The 22,615-nt window shown below is 36.2% G+C and overlaps 1 protein-coding gene across 1 annotated transcript in view; it reads left to right on the top strand.

Annotated features, from left to right (window-relative positions):
- The window catches only part of MARCHF5 (membrane associated ring-CH-type finger 5), a 50,310-nt gene extending 32,236 nt beyond the window's left edge, over positions 1-18,074 (top strand). Inside the window, exons 3-6 of the mRNA XM_008696246.2 lie at positions 6,905-7,035; positions 13,912-14,095; positions 14,221-14,387; positions 15,170-18,074. Of these exons, the coding sequence (XP_008694468.1) occupies positions 6,905-7,035; positions 13,912-14,095; positions 14,221-14,387; positions 15,170-15,286 (599 nt within the window). The 3' untranslated portion in view covers positions 15,287-18,074. The remainder of the gene's footprint in view (positions 1-6,904; positions 7,036-13,911; positions 14,096-14,220; positions 14,388-15,169) is intronic.
- Positions 18,075-22,615: the final 4,541 nt, after the last annotated feature.

Raw genomic sequence — 22,615 nt, 5'->3', positions numbered from 1 at the left:
GTACTAGCTTAAAAAACAACAACAACAACAAAAAAAAAAACATATAAACCTGTTGAGTCTTTTTGCCTCAGTTAGAAGGTCTCTTAGAATGCCCCCTTTTTATTTTTTATTTTTTTAAAGATTTTATTTATTTATTTGACAGAGATAAAGAGAGCCAGCGAGAGAGGGAACGCAAGCAGGGGGAGTGGGAGAGGAAGAAGCAGGCTCATAGCGGAGGAGCCTGATGTGGGGCTCTATCCCACAACGCCGGGATCACGCCCTGAGCCGAAGGCAGACACCTGCCACCCAGGCGCCCCTAGAATGCCCCCTTTTTAGATCATAGACTTCAAGTCTAGGTCAAGATTCACTTCTGTTAAGGTCAACTAGTAGTTCTCTTGATGATCTCCACTGCTTAGATATCACCTAGTCCTATTCTTTTGTTCTACAGATGAGGAAACAAGCCCATGGATGGTCAGTCTAAGGAATATTTCAGACCCACTTCCATTTCTAGGAAACTACTATGTAAGCTAAAATGTATAATAATTATGTAAATAAATGACCCTGGATTAGATTATTTCATTCTTTAAAAGAAAAATGTAGCATTCCTCCTTGCTGTGAACTCAAATATACTGGGATGTATATAAAAAAAAAAAAAAAATTCACTTCTGTTAATTAGTAAATACATACATGCATTGATTCATTAAAAAACTCTTTGTATCCTTATCTCCCTATAATCTTTACTTAAAATTTCATTAACATGTATCTGTTAAGTTTGTACCATACTACTGTACATATGCTAAATTTACGTTAAAGTTTTTCAGTTGTTGGGGTGCCTGGGTGGCGCAGTCAGTTACGTGGTTGACTCTTGGTTTCAGCTCAGATCGTGATCTCGGGGTCATGGGATCGAGTCCCACAAGGGGCTCAGTGTGGAATCTGCTTAAGATTCTCTCTCCCTCTCCCTCTCCCTCTGCCCCTCCTCCTGGTGCACACTCTCTCTCTCAAATAAATCTTTAAAAAAAAAAGAGAGAGAGACTTGTACTTATCTCTAAAAAAAAAAAAAAAAAGTTTCTCAGTTGTTTAATGTGTATTTATTCATTGTCCTTAACTAGATTGGAGGCTCCTTGGAGGCAGAGGCTGGTGTGTTAAATTTTATTTACATTTATTTTAATGAAAAGTAAAATGCTATGTGTACAGTAGGTGCTTAATAGGTACTTAGTTGTTGACCTTATAGCCCACAGATATTCTGTAGGCTATTCTATTCTTATGAGGTAGATTTAAGCTTTCCTTTGGCACAGACTATGTAATAAAGAGTTACTATGATGATCTTTAGTTGCTGTTCATGGTAATATGCTATATATACACATGAAGGAATGGTACTCATCTACTTTGACTCTGGATCTTTTATTCCTCAGGGCTGTTTTTTTGTTTAGTTTTGAGGGCTTTGGTTCAGTTATCTAAAAAATTGCCCAACAGTATATCCTTTCTTCTCTGTTTATACTTTAATGTCTAACTTCTTGTTATTAAGCAAATAATTTATAGCCTGAGTTTGCAGGATATTTATTCTTAAATAAAATTGGTAAAACCTCAGCCTACAAGCAGAACAATCAAAGATGACATTTACATAAGCTTGCCTGAGGCTCTTGAACCTGGCCTCTGAAGTCTAGTGTTTAAAGTAGTGATGAATGCTAGGGAAAGAGTTAAAACTCTACTGTCCCATCAGGATTTCCACTTACTTTTAACTTTTGAGTTGGTTGTTGTGATATTATTTCATGTCTTCAATAAAATCCACATTTGTTGACTTGGAACCATATACTTTTTTTTTTTTTTTTAAGATTTTATTTTAAAGTAATCTCTACACCTAATGTGGGGCTCAAACCCACAACCCTGAGATCAGGAGTTACACACTCCACTGACTAAGCCAGCCAGGTGCCCTTGTTAAAGGTCCTTGTTTAACAATGGATTGAATCAAATACTTGCCACAGAGTGCTACAGCTAGGTCCTATGCCATTATATTCTAATGTCCTGTGGAACAGGCCAAAGTGCCCCAATGTACTGCCAAGTACCATGTGCTAAGATAGCTGTGGCCCACAGAGTCCCTGAGAGTGATGCCAATCATCATCAAAAGCATTTTTTAAGCACCTATCTGTACATGGTTCTATCCTAGGCACTGTACAAAACGAGTTAAACAGACTTGGCCCCTGCCCCCTGGGAATTTTCAATCTAAGATGATGCTGACATGGACAGACATAAGGATATTGAGACAACTGAACAAACATTGAACAAGAACATAAAGTACTAACATTATGCACAAGCAAAGGGGTAAGTGCATTTTGTGGAATAGTATTAAAGGAAGCCTCTTGGGACATGAGCAGGGGCGGGTAGAGCAATTAGTCAACCTCTATCAGGTTAGATTAGTTTTCATTGGGAATTTGGGTTTACATACAGACAGACTTAAAGTAGGGACAGGACATTCCAGAAATAGAATACAATAAAAAGAAGACTTGGAGCAAACAGAGAAGTTCAGAACTGTATTGTTGGACTCTTCATGACATCCAAAATCTGTAATTCTGCATGGTTCCGAATCTGAAAGTGGGGTTGACATTTTGGCTTAGCAGATTGTCATTAAAGTTGGGTCTAGATCAAAACTAGTTCAATGCAGAGCAAAAAGCAAACCACAAAACCTGGAAACTTGCATAGCTTTTGAAAACAGTCTGTTCTGCTTATTAAAACTCTTTTATAAACCATTGGCCACTTAACAGAAAACTTCACTGGGGCTGTTATCATCTCAGGAACTTACACAAGGTTGTCTTGTGAAGCACCTATTTTTGTTCATTAAATTGTGTTCTGTGTTAGAAACTTTAGCACTCTGACAACATATGGAAATTATTTCTCAAGAACTGGTGAGAGGTTGTTTTGTTTTGTTTTGTTTTGTTTTGTTTTGTTTTAAGGATACCTTTCTATGCCAGAGAAAGGTCGTAGAAATTCTGGTTGTTACTGTAAGCAGTGCCCATAGATGTTGAGCCCTAAATATTACCTGCCCTTCAGTCATTAATTTCTTATCTTCCAAGATGTGCCTTTAACACCATGCATACATAAATTTGAATTTAAATCACAGCTGCAGCAAATCTACTTTCGCATGTCTGCCAGATAAAACTGATTACTTCTTTTTCAGTAGATACAGACTTAGGAGTTTCCCCAATAGTTTCAGCTCACTGTTTGATGTCATTCACCTCTGAAATGTGAAAATTTGAATTTACCCAGAGTATTAGGGTGTATTTTCTTTACAAAATCTTCTTTATTATACAAAAGAATTCACAATAGATTTTCTTTTAATTGCAAGCTTCCCTAGTGCCCTTTAAATTATTGGGTTTTCAAAACTTACATTTATACAGAGCTTCTTCAGTTGCCATCCATTGTGTAAATACAGTACATTGAAAACGTAAGTGGTGAAGCCCACTGAGACATTAAAAATTCAATAATGCCTTTTTAAAATATTGAAGCCTTTTTATGCCCTTAGGTATTTGACTTGTGTGATGTGCACTTATTCATACTTCTTCCTCCTCGCTAGAATTGAGGTTTTATAGGGCTAGTCTTGTCTTTCCTTGCTTTCCATAACTCTTTGTGCTGTAGTACAACAGTAAGAAGAATCTAGTAACTTGCTATTTTTCTTTTGACCCCAAGTCATGGGATAGTAGCACATGGTAAGCTTCCTAATAGGAAGAGTATGATTTAGGGACTGCCATCCAGAGAAATTCAGTAATTGTTTTTACTCACTAAATAGCTTGCCTAGATAATCTTAAACACCTCCCCTGGGTGGCAGTTTATTCTCATGGTATGTTCACTACTAAACATTTGTCTTTTAAATATTAAACTATTCTTGAACTAGTCTATCTGAAGAGCCTGAAGAGAGGTTTAGGCAAAATAAAGACAGAAGTCTAGACAAAATTATTTCAGAAAAACTGGAAATAGGGACTATAAAATACAGCCAATGTCTTCGTTTACTCTAGCACATCTTTTGTATGTGATTCAAGGAATGAGTAGAAAATTTCCAAAAGTGTACAGATTTTTTGTTTTTGCTTGCACAGAAAGAATTCACACCCATTGACTCAGGAAGAAAAAGGAAAATTGAGCTTGTTATATTAGAACCATCTGAGATCTTTAAAGGAAAAACAATTCAAACATCTCTAGACTGCCCATGTTCATGATAGGTAAAAGTGGTAGTGATGTTTTTTTTTAGGAATTGTATTGTTTCACTCCATCAGTAGATAGTTCCAAGTACCCTCTTGAAAGGAGAGAGGAAGAAGGTACATTGGAAGCATGTAAAATACCTTATTTCCTTACCAATTTTTATTCTGACTGGGTGGAAAATAGTCCTGCAGTTAACTTAGACTTGGTACAGAATAGTGAAAAAGAAAGACCTAGAGATTTTCATATCATAGTTTTAAATAAGTACCTCAATAGAGAATTCAACAAATATTTGAGAGTCATAGGAACTTCGGATTCATCAATAAGCAAAGCAAAAACATTATTTTTCCCTTTAGAGCTTATGTTCTAGTTCAAAAGTCAGCAGACTTTTTCTGTTAAAAACCAGAGAGTAAATATTTTAGGCTTTGTGTGTGGCCATGTTCCATATAAAACTTTCTTTACAAAAGCAAGCGGCCGGCTGGATTTGGTCCATGGCCCGTAGTTTCCCAACCCATATTCTTTTAGGTGGAAACAGAATGATTAAATTAGAGTATGTTAGGTGATAAGTGCTTTGGGAAAAAAAATAGTGCAGAATAATTAAATAGGGAGTATCATGAGGTAGAAGTTGGCAGCGTGAGTCTCACTGAAGTCAAGAAGAGAAGGAACCAAGAAAGACTGAGAAGTTAATGACTGGTGATGGAAAGAAAACCAAGAAATGGTGATGTCCTAGAAATATAATGAAGAACCACATACTGGGAAGAGGAAGAGAACATCTGTGTCAGATGTTGCTGCTAGGCCAAATAGGAGGAAGGCTGAGATTACAACATTGAACGTAACTAATCTTAGGTTGTTAGTGACCGTTATGAGCAGTTTTGGTGGAGAGAATTGAAGGAGAGAGTGAAAACAGGAAATCTTTTGAGGAATTTTGTTGGAAAGGAAGCAAAGGTGGAGCAGTGAGGGAAGACGGATCAAGAGAAGAATTTGAGTTTTTTAAGATAGAAGAAATAATGACATGTCTGATGGAAATAATCCAATAAAAAGTAGAGAGGAAATGTTGTGGGAGACAGTTGCTGGAGCTGTGGCTTTGAGTTGGCAAGGGAATGGGATCTGGTGTGTCAGTGGAGGGATTAACTTCAGATAGGTGTGCTGTTGGTAGGTGGGTACATGTGCCATGGAGAGTTTGGACTTGTGGCTTCAATTTTCTGATTAAAGAATTATCAGTAGAGAATATGAAAGTTGAAGTGTGGAGGTTTCATATATACCTATGGTTTTTTACTTTTAGTACCAGCATTTGAGGGATCTTTGGTCACTCACTAAAATGACTTTTATTGTACCCTCTGAGGGAGTTTTAAACTTAACCTAGCAAATTTGTATATTTTAAGGATTAAACCCTACATTATGAGATTGAATAATGAAACATGTAATGCCTATGGCACAGTGCCTGGTATCCTATAGACACTCAAGAAGTGCTAACTATTATTAGAGAACATAGTAAATACGCTAAATTGAAACCATAGGTCCTTTGATGTCCCTCCTAATGTTCTTTCTACTTCACAGTGTGGTCTTTCTTTATACAGTGACTAGTGATATTACTGGCTCCAGCGACCAGGGGCTCCATAGATGGGTGCTTGTTCTTACGTGTTTTAATTATTTTATCATATTGCTATGTTAATTTCTTTGTGCAATAAAAATAAATTTTTTATATACAGCATCCTCCTATAGATTGTAACCCCCCAGAAGGTAGGTAATAATTCTTATACATTTCCAAGAAAATGTCTCAAGTGATAGTTTGTATATAGAGGGTATTCAACAAATATGGTGATTAGTAAATCATATTTCTGTGACTAAACTTAGATACTCAGTTCTTTAGGACTTGCTCTAATTCAGGCCTGAGACCCTTCCACTATTCTGAAAAATTCCGAAGCTAAATTATATTGGACTTAAGCAACTAGAAAACCTCCAAATATAGCTATTCTAAATACCTTCCATAGAAAGGTGGTAGCCAGATTTCACAGTAAGTATACAATAATGGAAATATAATTGGCACATACAGCTGTTGAAATGCCATAAAAACTGGCATTGTGATCATTAGAAGAAGTTTGTTAGAACCACCAAATTCTACTCCTGAAATTAATAATATGTTAGCTAACTGGAATTTACATACAAACTTGAAAAAAAAGAAAAAGTTTGTTAGAGAATAATACTCAACTATTCCATATTGAAAATCAAAGTAAGATAGATTGACTTTGTATAACTACAAGAAAATAGTCTTGGTTACCTTCACATACTGCACCACGGAAGTAATGAGTGAAGTCAAAGAAGTGATATTTTTACCAAGTACTAGAGAATCTAAATGTGTGCAAGAACTGTTTGGGAAGAGCAAGCCGAAATGGCCATTTTGTTCTGCAGTAACCAGTGTGAATAAAAGAATTGAGAGAATCTATTTTCTTCATAAGAAGCAGCTGTGTTTGAGCCTTTAATCTTAGGTTTACTGATGAAGGTAAAAATTTGAAGATGCTATTTCCTAGAATTTAGGAAGTAAAACTTAGCTATTCATGCAAACAACTGAGAAATTCTAAATTTATTCAAATCTAGGTTCCCATCACATTTATAATAGTTATCTCTAAAGCACCAGAATATCCAACTTCATAAAAATATTTAGATCAATGGAAAATATTGAATAAGTCATTTTTAAAAAATCTGTCTTGTGTTGAAACGTTACTTTCTTTTTTTATTACAGGTCCAGTTGTTTACGTCTTGGATCTTGCGGATAGACTGATCTCAAAAGCTTGTCCATTTGCTGCAGCGGGAATAATGGTTGGCTCTATCTATTGGACAGCTGTGACTTATGGAGCAGTGACAGTGATGCAGGTTCACTATTTTACTCTGTTCAATGATAATATTTTTTATGTGAAAATCTATTAAATATATTTCTGTTAGGAGAGTTTTAAAAATTATTACTATTATTTCGAACAAGTAATAACCTTCTCATGGCTTAAAAATAAGAAATACGTAAGAAACTATCTAGTGAAAAGCCGTCTTCTTTGTGCATGTGCAAGAAAAAAATAAATTTGTTCTCTCACACACACACACACACACACACACACACACACACACACACACATACTTTTTTTCCCCTTAAAGGAAGCATAACCCCGCTTTTTTTTTTCCCCCACAAACAGCGAACCTTGGAGATCTTTTCATATAAGTATGCAGAACTCTCCATAGCATTCTATGTGTGGAATTAGAACAATTTACTAACCAGTCTGTTTGATTAGACAATTAGTTGCTAACTGTTGGTGAAGATTATCAGACTTAAATTTCAAGATTTAGTCCTAGACCCTTGACTCCTCTCTTTATACTTCTTCTCTAAAGATTTCCAGCTATCATCTCTGTGCTTTTTGTGCTTAGATCTATGCCTTTACCCTAATCTAGCCTCAAATCCAGTCCTACAGTCACAGTTTGTCCCTTCTCCTTAAATGACCTCTTGTGATTTCACAGTCAATATTATTGAAATCAGACTAGTCTTTTCCTCAATTTGAAACCTAAATTTATTCCCCGTTATAATTTTTCTATACCTTTGATCACTACTATTATTTTCGCATCTACTCAGTCTGTATCATACATTCTTAGGATTACCTTTAGCTCTTCTTACTTCATACATCTATATCAGTCCACTGACCCAAGTCCAAGCAATTTTCATTTTTATATGTCTTATATCTGTAGCTTCTTTTCCACAGTCTTAACCCCCTGACCTTGTCACTCCCCATTATACCAGAGGGCTAAAGGAGGCTCTTGATTGGTTTCTCTTAATTTCATTCTCTTCTCTCAGTCCATTCTTCTAAATCAGTCTTCCTAAAATAATACCTTCAACATCTACTCCAAGCTCACCATCTCCTCTGCCTTCAGTAGTGCTTTACCAGTGCACCACTTAGATTGGGTAAGTGTTTCATAAATAACTCAGTAATAGTTAAAACACTATATAATATTCTAGAAATTGCACATAACCTATCTATGCTGGATCCATAGTGAATGGCGTTTCTGGTTGCTTCATTAATAGTCATGGTGGGACAGATATTGCAAGGCTTCTTCATGAAGTGTTGATGACACCCCCAAAATCTGGATATAGTCAGTAGAATGAATTGCATCATTTGTCATGAGTGTAATGGGTAAAGATTAAGAACCACTAACTTAAAAAAAAAAGATTCCATTTACTTAACCTGATTTGTTACACAGGGTGCATCACAGTCTCACTTCATTCTACTTCGAGGCCTATTGGAGGAGAACCTCCAACCCATCCTTATGCAGTTTAGTTTTTTTACCTCTGTCCTTTGGCTTTTGTCACCCTCCCTGCCTCATACCTGTCCTTCCATTCCTCTGTCTACTCATCCAAATCTAAACTCTCCTTCCAGGCTTAGTTCAGCTGCTTTTCCCCCCTAAACCTACCTGGCAACTCCTGCCCACTGTTATTTCTTTTCCCTCTGCATTCATGACATTTTCAGTCCTCAAATGGCAGCTAATCTTGTGCTGACCAAGTGGTATTTCTTATATAGATTACCTGTTACTTAACTTTTCCTATATTCAGGCCTTGCTTTTCCTATGAGAAGGTAGTTTCCTTGAAAGTAGAGACTGTCTTACACTTATATATTCCTAATATAGAATATACACAGAGAATAACACTTAAAAGGCTTTCATAAACATTGGGGCTTTTTTTATATGACTGGTTCTATCAGGTAGTAGCAGGTTTGTTTGACTGACTATATTCTCTGCAATAATTTGTTAAAACTCCAGTAATGAGTACATCATTAGTTCAGGGAGGTTTAGAATGATTCAGTAGGACTGACAAAGACACAAAAACTTAGAGCAGATATATACATTATTTAATGCACAAACTCATTTTATAGACATGTATTTTTTGCAGATGAGGAAACTAAGGCCCTCTGAGTGATTTCTCTTAATACCTAATTGACCATAAGAAGTAGGATGGCTCTTTTTGACCTAATTGACCATAAGAAGTAGGATGGCTCTTTTTGAGGAAAGATTTTAGGCTCGCTCAGTCGTAAAAGAAATTTGATAATTAACAAGAGCCAATTAAGGAATATAGTTTGTATCCCCTAAACAGGGCTTCAAGCTGGATTTTGGCACTTTGAATCCATATTGGTATGATTCATTTGAAAAGTTAACACCGAGCTAAGGTCTATGTAAAATACAAGACAAATTGAAAGCCCTGATCCCCAGCCCCAAGAAATATAGTCTAAGACAAGATGTATATAAGTGAATAACTGGAGAACAGTTATTACATTATATAAACAAATATGAAGAGTACAGAAGACTACATAAACAATATTTTAATTCAGTAAAATGAAAGATCATTTGAAATTACAAAAAAAGTAAATCTTGAGCTGACCCTTGAAGGCAATAATTTGGATTGGGAGAGGGGAAGAAATGATACAAGCAAGGAGACAAAAATGAACATGTTGGTTAATGGTGACAGTAAAGAAGAAGACCTAAAATTATGATGATACATATATATTGTTTGTTGCAATTTAGAAATAATCTTTACATGTACTATCTCACTTGAAAAGATTTTTTTTTTTAAGCCTAGAATGAAAGAGATTACCTGTGACAGTAGGTAGATATTGTATGATTTAAGAGTATTGGGAAGATTTTTTACCTATCTGAGCCTATGTGATAGAAAATGTGCCCCACTACACCATCAGCAGTATTTAGGGGTTTCTTTTTTAACCCTTGAGTGTTCTTTTCTTTTGTTCTCTGACTAGTCTGAGGTTTTCAATGAATCAGATTAAGAAATCAGACCACTCGTTTTTGTTCTGTTTTGTTTTGTTTTTTGGTTAAGATTTTATATATTTATTTATTTTAGAGGGAGAGAGAAAATCTCACACAGACTCTCACATTGAACACAGAACCCAGCACGGGGCTCACTCCCTCGACCGTGAGATCATGACCTGAGCTGAAATCAAGAGTCAGACACTTAACCCACTGAGCCACCCAGACGCCCCCAGACTACTGTTCTTTTCCCACTTACTTTCCCATGAACCACTTTTAGGTTCAATCCCTGTTAGTTGTGAGGAATTTGAATGAGACCTTCTGCTTACATTTTTATTGAAAAGACAACATAATGGGTAACTTTTTTTCCCAGCACTGGGCTAAACACCTTTCTAGCACTGATATATTTAATCCTTGTAACAGTCTTGTGATCTAGATACTATCAATTATTCCTAGTTTACAGATTTGGCGAGTTTACATGTCCATTACCACACAGCAAGAAAGAAGCATTAGGACCCCCTACCCCTGTCCCTAATCTGGGGCTCCTTAGGTGAAACCTGGTTCCAAAGGCAGTGGGAACATTTTACCCTGGAACAACAGGACCTTAATGTCCAGCCTAGTTCCACTTTTGCCTCTAGTGTAAAGATAACCCCCATAAGCATTGACCATTCTTAACTCTTATAACTATCCTTAATTATCTTTAATTCTGACTAAGAAAACCTATTAGTTCACCACTGTTTCATTATCTCATTTAAAAGTAGGTTCCTAAAAGGAAGTGCTTTATAAGATCAGGCCTTAGTTAAAACTCTCAGCCTTTCAGAACTCCTGGGTATGAAGATCTAGCTTTCAGCTCTTAAGCAGAAAAACAAATCCTCCTCTACACCTACAATTCCTAGGCCTTTATTTTATACACAGATAACAAATTCTTAGAGAAGACAATCTATAGTTCCTGAATCTCACCCCAAAATTGAAGTCTTAAAAATAATCTTTTTAAATCTTGGGGCATAAAACCAGAATGTACATGATCATACACAATTCACTGGATTTGTATTGACCAAAGCTAAATCAGCCCCCATTGCTTAATTCAGCTTTCATTTTCTGCCCTTGAGTCTGACTATAGTAGCAGGTGGTAAACTATAATTGTTTACTATTCTGTTTCCTTTGCAGCATTTATATTTGCATGCTTGTTTGATTTGATTGTCTCTCACCTCCAAAAGATATCTATTTAGTTTACTGTTTTATCCCCAACACCTATGCCTGTGTCTGGCACATAATCAGTATTCAGTTGAATGCATACATAGTGAGCCCAGCTTGAGTACAAAGCATCTCTCTCCACTTTAGATATAACAAGTGGGACAGTGGGTCTTTTTCTTACTGTTTGTCCTATTTATTTCCTTTTTTGTTTCCTCATTCTTAGACACCAGGTTGTAAGGTTTTTACTGCTACCCATGAGGAATAAACTTACCCTTACTATAGTCTCTACTTGAATATTCACTCTTGCTTTATATTTCTGAACCCCAAATTCTAAAAAGAATAGTGTAACCCAACAGGAATTTTTGAAATTTCTGAATTTATTTTCTACTTTGAGAATATTTAAATCACATTTAGTTGTAACTTTGTAAATGATCATTATATTGAAAATAATAAAATGATATAAAAATAGAAGGTCCTGAAAAGGCATAGGTAAAGACACAATCTCTGGGCTAATCCACTGTCGCCACTGATATGGGATTAGGGTTTATGAAATACAGTGGACCCTTGGACAGCATGGGGGTTAGGAGCACTGATAACCCCCCTCATGCAGTAGAGAATCCATGGATAACTTTTGACTCTCCAGAAACTTAACTACTAACAGCCTACTGTGTCCTGAAGCCTTACTAATAACATAAAGTCAACTAACACACATTTTTGTATATGTATTGTATGCTATATTCTTACAGTAAAGCAAGCTAGAGAAAAGCAGATGTTATTAAGGAAATCTTAAGGAAGAGAAAATAACAGTACTGTACAGTATCTATCAGTATATATATAAGTGGACCAGTACAGTTCAAACCCGTGGCGTTCAAGGGTCAACTGTGAACCGGACTATTTCACTTTAGGGCAACTCAGATCAATCATCCTTTACATACAGTGTGTCAGATTTCTCCGTGGAGACACAGAAGAATATCAGGTACCTATACCATGGTTTTTGACCACTTGGAAGAGGTTAGCCTCCTGCCCTTTAATATTACATTGTATTTAGGTAAATTAATGAAGTACAAGCCTGGACTGTGTATCCCTAGCTCAGATTTTAAAAGCATCCATTTTGGGGCGCCTGGGTGGCATAGTGGTTGGGCGTCTGCCTTCGGCTCAGGGCGTGATCCTGGCGTTATGGGATCGAGCCCCACATCAGGCTCCTCTGCTGTGGGCCTGCTTCTTCCTCTCCCACTCCCCCTGCTTGTGTTCCCTCTCTCGCTGGCTGTCTCTATCTCTGTCAAATAAATAAATAAAATCTTTAAAAAATAAATAAATAAATAAAAGCATCCATTTTGGCTCTCCCCACATACTTATAAAGTATTTTTACCTGGATTGAGTGTGTTGTCTAGAATTTCGGTTTGCTGTGACCATTCTCAGCTTTATGTTATTTCACATCTCTTTACAGTAGTCCACCTAAAAAAAAAAAAAAAAAAAAAGCTGCTATGATGTTGACATAAAGAGCAACTCATTAAAAAAAAAAAAAAGTTTTTTACTTTTTCATGAACTTGTTTTCCTCAGTGTCCCTGGCAGCTTTTAGTTTTCCCTACCTTCTTTCTTCCTCCCTTTCCTCCTTGCCTGCCCTTCCTTCCTTTCACCTCCTCCCTATCAAAGATAGAGACAAGGTTCTTCCCAATCCTTTCTTCTGGTTTACTCGTCAAGTGTGATCAGAAAAACTATATGAAGTCTTTATGGTAGTATCCTCCTAGCAAGCTGTCCTCACTGTGTAATACCTGGGTGGGGTATAAGACTAAGATTCAGAAATAGTCTCCTTCTCCTGTCATAACTGCCAAGAATAATCACTCAGAGAAATAGGTTTAATTTGGAAGCAATTGAGACTTTGGCTAAAGGGAAGATCATTTGAGACCTTTGAAAGAGAATTTTCAGGGAAAATCTCCAATTAAAAGTAAGAAGCTCACCAATAAAATGGAGATCTTGAGAGAAGTATAAGGCCAAGATTGATCGAGTAAAAAGGATTTTCTTGGGAGGGGAAGTATGAAGATTCACAAATAAGAATTAATCATGTCCTTCTTGCCCTCTGGGATCTAATGCAATTGCGAAATAGCCCTAAGACCCAGATAAGAAGGGAAGGATTGTTTTAGCTTCATTACCCCATAGATAGGATATGCTAGGGTTCCTGGACTGGAAAAATGACTGGATCCTATAGCAAAAACTACTGCAGTAGACCTTGGAATTGCATTTTGGCCGAGTTAGGTCTGTAGAACAGGCATTTAGCCAGCCAGAAAAACCACTCTATCCCAGACGTCACTGAGTATGGAGAAAGAACCAAAGAGAAGTGAGCTTTCAGGCCATCTCCTGAAGGCTGGTGCCACTCCTTGGCTGCCTGTGCTTACCCTACTAGACGAGCAGGAAGAGAGATGCTGTGCTGAAGCACAGATAGGACTTAAAATTGTAGTCCAGTCTAATCCAATCAGAGGAATTAAAGAACCAGAAGTCCTCTCCCCTCTATTGAATTATAATCACTGTGGGTCAACCATTTTTTAAATTTTATTCCAATATAATATGAAATAGCTTAGGAGCTTTTCTTCCCCTGAATGAGAGACACTTACAAATAAATCAGGACTGATAGCTTTCCAGCTTATTTTTAAAACTTTTTTTTCTGTATTCTTTCGAAATTTAGCATTTCCTCTAAAATGAATTCAATTCAAGCATGCAACCCTTCATTAGATAAAAAAATGATTCTAGCGAATGCTGTCTGTTTCACAGGTTGTAGGCCATAAAGAAGGTCTGGATGTTATGGAGAGAGCTGATCCTTTATTCCTTTTAATTGGACTTCCTACTATTCCTGTCATGCTGATATTAGGCAAGATGATACGCTGGGAAGACTACGTGCTTAGACTATGGCGCAAATACTCGAATAAACTACAAATTTTGAACAGTATATTTCCAGGTAAGGCCCTGAATTGTGGCTAGAATGAGTGCACCAAATTAATTTTGTGGAAGAATCTTAGTATGCATAGATATCTTAGGTATTCTGATGTATTAGCACTAATACCCTGCATTTTCTTTCTCTAGGCATTGGTTGTCCTGTTCCTCGAATTCCAGCTGAGGCTAATCCTTTAGCAGATCACGTCTCTGCCACCCGAATTTTGTGTGGAGCCCTTGTCTTTCCTACTATTGCAACAATAGTTGGTAAACTGATGTTCAGTAGTGTTAACTCTAATTTACAAAGGACAATCTTGGTAAGATGGTTTTAATATTGTTTTTTTTTTAAGTGACCATGCAAAAGAGAATGAACTGTATATTAAAAAAAAAAAAACCCAGTGGGACTATATAAATATTCATTCTGTGGCTCCTGTGCCTTAAGGTTCTATTTGATCCCCACTTGTTATCCAATAGCAAGAAAGAGGGGAGGATCCATTACATTACTTCTGGCCTTCCAGAACAATGCTGTGGGTGATTTCTCTCCTAGAATAGGCATTATTATCACACCCATCCCTCTTGCCAACATGATTATGATGAAGAGCTTCTGCTCTAGGGTCAGACTGCCTGATTCATATCCTATCACAGATACTGCTTTGCTGAAAAACCTAAATCAAACTTCTTGAATTCTCTGTGCCTATAAAATAAAGATCATATTGGTAGCTATATCAGGATTACTGGGAGGATTAAATGAGATAATTAATTTGAAGTGCTTTCACACAGTCAACCCTTGTGTTGATGTCATTATTATTCTCACTTCCCCTCTCTGATGACAGCCTGCACGTGTGCCCACGCCTTCTCCCTGTTATACCAGAATGGACGTAGAGCTAAGTGGAGAGATTACTCAATAGGAGAACAAGGAAGGTGTCTCTGTTATAGTGTCTCCTCCTATCGCACCCCATAGTAGGAAAAAAACTGTTTCTTTTGCATTCATCTGAATTAGCAGCAATGGCTGTGTCTTTTTTGATCTAAGTAAGATTATTTTTATTATTATGTTCTCTAAATCTGCATTATAAAAAGCTAATTTTCTTTTTTATTTTAGGGTGGAATTGCTTTTGTTGCCATAAAAGGAGCATTCAAGGTTTACTTCAAACAACAGCAATATTTACGTCAGGCACACCGCAAAATTCTAAATTATCCAGAGCAAGAAGAAGCATAAAACTGTGACTTCTAGTTGTTCTGCAGTCTTCTCATCCTTATGAGTCTGTTGTGTTGTTCTGATTCCATTATTAATGCACAGTAGTGGAGACTTATGATAAGCTGCTGCTCATATTTTTAAGAAATATAATAAAGCACTTAGGGCAGGGGAAATCCTCTCAGTAATCACGGAACCTAAGGTTGTGATTTGTTTTCATTGTTTTGTATGTACTTCTTTTATGGCAGTCATCTGAACCATTATCTTAGCATGGTAAACCTGGGTTTTGTTCATATTTTCTCCAGATAGAAATGTAAAGATCAAACTGTGCAAATATTTAAAAATGCACATGCTGTTTTATTCAAATGCCTCTTTTGTACATGTTCATGTTCAGTGTTTTCTTAGAATCAGCAACTCAATGAAGGTACTATGAGGATTTTTCTCACTGGCATAATTTGATTACATGCTAAACAGGAGTATATGTTAATATAAGGAAATGTAAATTAGTTATAAAAAATAACAAACCAAAAATGTATGTAAACATTCAAATGATTATCTGAACAAATGCGATTTTGTTGTGTTTTTCTTAACCCATGTGACGTCCTCCAAAATGTGTAGGGTAAAAATTCACAGGGCTTCCAAATCACTTTTTCACTATTAAATTTTATTTATATAATATTGACATCTCATAGTTCATAATGTAATTTTGACTCATGCAGTCATAATTACTGTGTGTGTGTGTGTGTGTGTGAGAGAGAGAGAGAGAGAGAATATCATCAGGACCTTCAATCACTGGAGTAAGGTTTTTAAATCCATATTTCTAGAAATTAGAGCTGCCAGTTTCTAGTAGTTTGAGCACAGAGAACGATTTGCAAAAAAAAAAAAAAAATCAATAAAGTTATTTTACTCTTCTCTTTCATTGATTCAGTTATTCAGGAATTTGTTGATCACCTCCTATTTGCCCAGGCATTATACAAAGTGCTGTGGGATACAGTGGTGAACACGACAGACTTGGTTCCTGCTTTTATGCAGTTTACCGTCTAGTTTCAACAGATAGAAAACCAGCAGTGAGTAAACCAAGGTGAGGCCTTGAGCTCTTTGTTTTTATACCAGTCAGTGAAGAGATAATTATGAAAACAAGAAGTCTTGAGTAAATATTGAGGTTTTTGGCTTAAGTCAATCTATTATTAAAACCAATACTAATGTTTTTAGATTTTTAACTGCTTGTCATATTGATGAGGCTAGCACCTTAATCACTGTTTAACTAGTTTTATGTTCATTTTTAAAAAGCAATTATTTATTTTAAGCCATTTTCAGTAGTGGCCCTTTTAATGTTGTTCAGCAATCCAAATGGTCTCACAGTTATTTTCATTAATTAAAATTAAATTTTTAAAAGATAGTTCCAAAAACCCTATTTATTTTCTTGTTCACAGTATCTAATGCATGACACTAATTAACGATTCCCTTACTGATAAGTGGTCACTTCTCTTTAGGAGTGTAGCAAATATAGATTGAGCTATGTTAGATTGCAATAATGTATGTTAACTTTAGTAATTTAAGACTGGTACCTTTCTATAGTATGAATGTCTTAATTGTTATAACATTTATGTGAATGGCTGTTGAACATTCAGAGTTGTAATTATTTTGGGAGGAAGGGAATATTTGACAGCCTTATTAAGAACACTGCTACAGTTCTGAAGGGGAAATATAAAATCTATGATTATATATAAAAATAACTTAGATTATATAGCTGTAATTATAAAATATATTGGCTCTTCTTTAATTTTCAATATAAAAAGACCTAGTAGATATTTCCTGCATAATTTTGTTATATAGAACAGCTTTTAGGCAACCGTTAATAAAATGATACAAGCACACCATTCCCCAGTTACTACTTTGATGCCCAAGATGGGGGGAGTAGCTGCTTGCATCTATTGGCATCAGGGCTCATGAGGGCCAGGAAAACAACTTTAATTCTTTGGGGGCAGCAGGGAGGGGTTTCTAGGGCTGTGGGGGAGGGAATTGCAAGTACCTGGGAACCAGATTGTCCCTCTAGCCCTAGAATTGAACACTTTTAAATATAAAAAAATCTTAGAAAGTACTGTGTACCAGTCTTCAGAAGGGTGGCCTGTACCACCATGAACAACAAAAGAGAATGGGCTGACTAAAGTTGACGGACTGCTTCCAATCCTGATTCTGCTTTTAATAACTGGATATGTGACCTGGCCGAGGGGCTTTCTTTCAGCTACGGTTTTCATCATCTCTGAAATGCAAGTAATACTTGTGTCTCGGAAGACTGTTTCTAGGATTAACTGAGAAATTAAACGAACAGAGGCACTTTAGGCTCAAGACAGCCCCTATAGAGCAGTAGCTGTTTCTTAATTGTTAAATAGTCTGTTCGTGCTCCAGGAAAGGGGAACGAAGAAGTAAGAGAATGGTGTTAGGGGACAGATTAAAGGGATGTTGTAGACTTTTGGGATGGGTGGGTACATCTTGTGTTTTCCAGTTTATTTTCACATTGCTTTACTGTGTTATTTCTATGAACTTTAATGTTTTAAATCTCTTTTATAAAATTCAGTGACAACTAGTAAAATTCTCTCCTTTGCAGAAGTTAACTTATCTCCAAAGTGGCTGAAAATGTTCATCATTACATGATTATCAAATGACTGTGAAGAATATAAAATTAAACTTAGTGACTTCATTAGTCACTGCCTTGCTAACTGTGCTGTAATTTTTTTAAACGTCTTGTTTTTAATATAGCGGACTATCTCAATACTGGCTGGATTAGGTTAAATAAAGAATTTTTATGTTCTCTAGGTGTACTTTGTCTGTTGAACAACTTCCAGAACATAATTTGTTTTTTTAAATCCTAATTATTGAGCTATTAGTGAGATTTTTCTTTTAGTAAAAAATCTGAAATTTAAAAAAAAACTAAAGAGAAACTCTCTCAATAATACAAGCAGATTGGCCTAAATTCCAACTACATTCTGATTTTTAAAATGTATACCATTTTAAGATTTAAAATGTATACCAGCCACTTGGACTGACTATGACTAGATGAATAACCACACACAAGATCTGTGGGTGGTCTCATGCTACAGGGTATATTCAGGTGGGTTAGGAACACATTAAAAAAAAAAAGTTACTTCCACTGAGATACTAAGGATTTAAGTTTCTGAAGATGAGAATCTTCTAGAATGAGTACATCAAATAAAGACCCTTCCATCCATGGGGATTATATTTTTTCTAGTTTATTACCCCCATCTGAGAGACTAGCAGAGGAGAAGTGGCATAGAGTCAGACAGTCCTGGATGCATATTCTGGTAATTATTTGTAGGGCAAGTTACTTTATCTCTCAGACCCTTAGTTCATCAATGAAATGAAGATTATAAAACCTATCTCCCCAGTTATTAGAATTAAGTAAGGAAACATTCTACGATAATTTGATATACGGGAAAACTAAATCTGTGCCAATTTAAGTAAACGTTTGTTTGCCCATAGCCTTCTTTTGGTCCCCTGGGATCTCAGGGTTGCCTTTTTGCTACCTGCCACCCCATACACCCATGAGAAATGGTAGAGCGATAAAATGTCTTAACTGCCTTCCTGGACCAAAGATTCTGAGCAAAGGGAAGAAAGAAAGCATTTGCAGCTGAATGGCTGTAGAAGCTTTGGACATGCAACAGAGGATAGATATTATCATTCTGGTCAACCTGTGCAAATTTAAGCCACTTACTGATAACCACGTGCTAAGATTAGTATATGTCAGCAATATATACTATACTTTACCAGGTGTTCGCTGAGCACCTGTATGAGCCAGACACTGCCAAGTCCTGGGGTACAATGCGGAATAAGCCTGCTTTGAAATATTTATCCTTAAAAGTACACTTAAAGATTAAACTGGAATACTTTGAACCCATAGAAGATGTGCTCTGCTTGAATATGGACTCTCCAGTTTAAAATCGGCAAGAAACAATCTATAACAGGAACTAAGAGGTCGTTCATGATCTTTTGATAATACACATTTATCAGTGTATTTATCAATTCAGATAATTGTACAGCAAAAATAAGACATCAAAAGAATTTTTAAGTATAAGTCAGTGAATTTTTGCAAAATGATCACGCGTTATCAGTCAGGGTCCATTCAGGAGATACAAATCAGCTATTTGAACAAGGAACACAAATTGTTAGCTGGTAGGAAGAAATGATAAAAGACTTTGAAGAAAAGTAGCAGGGGCAGAAAAGCAGCTACTCCTTCTAGGGTAGACATTAAGGGAACTAGGACTTGGAGGTCTCTTTCCCTAAAAGGCTGAGATTCAGACACTTTTGAAAAGGGTGCAGCTCCCACAGCAGTTCTGTCAAGGGGCGGTAGAGGAATTTGCCAGAGGGCAAAATGGAGCTGGTGTGTAGAAGCAGAGCAGGTGGGGAGAGAGGCCTGAGGATGCAACTGGACGTGTCCAGGCTGCTGAGCTCCAATGCTTAAAAGGTCATAATGGAGGCTGGAATCTGGAAGGAAGGTGTCTTCCTGACCTAATTGCCTTGTGGTGTCACTCCTGTGCCTTCTGTTGAAAAAGCCTACTGTTCCAAAGGAAAAATGTTTACAGAATCCAGTTCAAAGTCACAAAGTTGGGCAAAGAAGGGTGGATTTACAACTGAGACGGTAAGTTGGCAATGTAACCAGCTCCCCTCTTTGTGACCCCTCCTAATAATCTCTAACACGCCACCCCACCCCTACCACAAGGAAACCTAACCTTAATATACTTGATTCACAGGATAAGCGGTCCTAAGTGACTTAATAGCATAACATCCAGGATGATAAATGGGCCATTTTCATATATTTTGGTTAGGGTATAAATTGGTATAGAAGGCAATCAGTAGCTGTTAAGATTTCAAATGCATGTACCCATTGACCCAGCAGTTCCAATTCCAGGAATTTATCTTAAGATATACTTGAACTTAAGTACAGCAACATATCTATAAAGTTATTTCTTGTCACAGTATATTTAGTAACAAGAGATTGGAATCAAGAGTCTGTAAGCATGGAATTGGTTAAATAAATTGTGGTACATCCATAATGGAATACTACTACAAGCTATTAAAAAAAAATGAAGCTGTTTACCTACTGATATGAAAATATTTCTAATGTATATTATTTTAAAAACCTCAAGATGTAGAACAGTGCTTATAGTATGTTACCACTAGTGGAAAATAGGGGATGGGAAAATTAAATATTTGTTTATGCCTTAAAAAAGAAATCTTTGGAAGGACATAAGAAGACTGTAGTTGTCCACAGGAAGTTTGAGAACTGGGAGAATGCAGGTTGGTATAGGAGGGATATTCTTTACTGTCACCTTTTATACTTTTTTCCCAACCATGTAAATACATTATTTTTAAAGTAAGTAAGAATTAAATTTCCCCACTGAGGGCAGTGCTGAAAATCAAAGGGGAATTTGTTTCTTTTGAAGACAGCAATATTTGAACTGTATGACAAAAATTTCTCCTTCCCAAAGACTGATGTGTTTGCCTTTTGAGAAATAATTTTGCAGTTCCCTCAAGTAGATCTTCCAGTAGGTATTCAATAAATGCTATTGAACTGATTTCGCTTCCCATAAGATTAGATTTTGACAAAACATTTGACAACTAGTTTTGTCCAGCAGTGTACAAATGAGTTTGTTTTGAGACAAAGCTATCCAACCCATAAAAATGGATATTAGAACTTATTAAAACAGGGAAATAACATATCTTAAAGGTTTATCACTTATTCACGTATTTATGCATTCATTCATTTGTTGAGTCAACATTTCTTGAGAATTTAGTATCTATCTGACAGTATGCTAGGCACAGAAAATTCAGAATTAATAATACTAATAATTTATAGTATCCAATTATTTGTTACATGTTTACTATATGCCAGGTACTGATCCAGATATGAATATTAACTCATTTAATCTTCATAACAACCTAAACATAGTTTTTATAAGTTATAGTATACTACAAATGAGGAAAATGAGGCACCCTGTTTCGGGTTTTGTTTTTTAAGTAAATTACACAGGGTTACATTTCCTCTACCCTCATAGAACTCACACTCTACTAGAGAGGACAGAAAGGAAAACATAAATCCCAATAAAGCATGAATAGTGTAAAAAAGAAAAAAAGTGTAAGGACAGAAGAGGTACAGAGATAGCAGGGAGTAGAGCTTCTTAAAGGTGGATCTTGGAAGATAAATATGAACTTGACAGGTGGGAAGAAAGGGACAGATAGTGTCTTGAGGAAAATTCTGAAAAGTAGAGAGTGGTATTGATGTACTAGCATCATATACTCAAATATATTGAAAGGGGGAACCTTTAAACCTGAGGTGCTGTCAAATGAACAAAACACTTGGAAGACTAGCAGTCCTAAAACAGACCCAAAAATAAATGGGTATTTTATATATGAAAAAGGTAGCATTTAAATCAGTGAAAACGAAGATGGATTAATCAGAATATAGTCTTGGAGCAACTGGTACCATCTGGAAATTCCCTTTACCAAAATAAACTCCAGATGGAACAAAAATTTAAGCATGAAAATCTTAACCATTTAAACACAACAAATGGGAGAAAATATTTTTTCTCCTATCCAAGACATGTATCTGATAAAGGACTTGTATCCAAAATACACAAATAACTCTTAAAACTCAATGATAAAAAAAAACAAACCCAATCAAAACTGAGCAAAAGATCTGAACATACTGCTCACTGAAAAAGACCTACAGATGGCAAAGAAAAAAATATGAAAGGATGCTCAACAGCATATATCATTAGGGAATTGCAAATTAAAATAACAATGAGATATCACTACACAGCTTTAGAATGGCTAAAGCCCCCAAACCTGACAATTATCAAATGCCGGTAAATAATGTAGAATGAGAGGAACTTTCACTTATTCTGATAAAAATGCAACCTGATACAGTCACTTTGGAGGTTAGGTAGTTTCTTACAAAGGTCAACAGTCTTCCCATGTCCTCCAACAGTCACACTCAGAGATATTTACCCAAATAAACTGAAAACTTAGGTTCACACAAAAACCTGCATACAAGTGTTTGTAGCAGCTTATTCATATTTGTCAAAAACTAGAAGCAGCCAAGTTGTCCTTCAAGTTGAATAAACTGTGGTACATTCATACAGTGGATTATTCAGCAAGGAAAGAAAAATGAGCTATACAGCCACAAAAAAGACATGGAGAAACCCTAAAAGCATATTGCTAAGTAAAAAAGCAGTCTTGAAAAGCTGTATGAATTCAACTATATAGCATTCTGGAAAAGACGAAACTACAGAAACAAAATTTAAAAATCAGTTGTTTACCAGGGATTGGAGCAGG

This window comes from Ursus maritimus, unplaced genomic scaffold (genome assembly GCF_017311325.1).
Source record: "Ursus maritimus isolate PB19 unplaced genomic scaffold, ASM1731132v1 scaffold_7, whole genome shotgun sequence".
Classification (NCBI taxonomy): Eukaryota; Metazoa; Chordata; class Mammalia; order Carnivora; family Ursidae; genus Ursus; species Ursus maritimus.
This window is presented reverse-complemented; position numbering and strand designations above follow the sequence as displayed.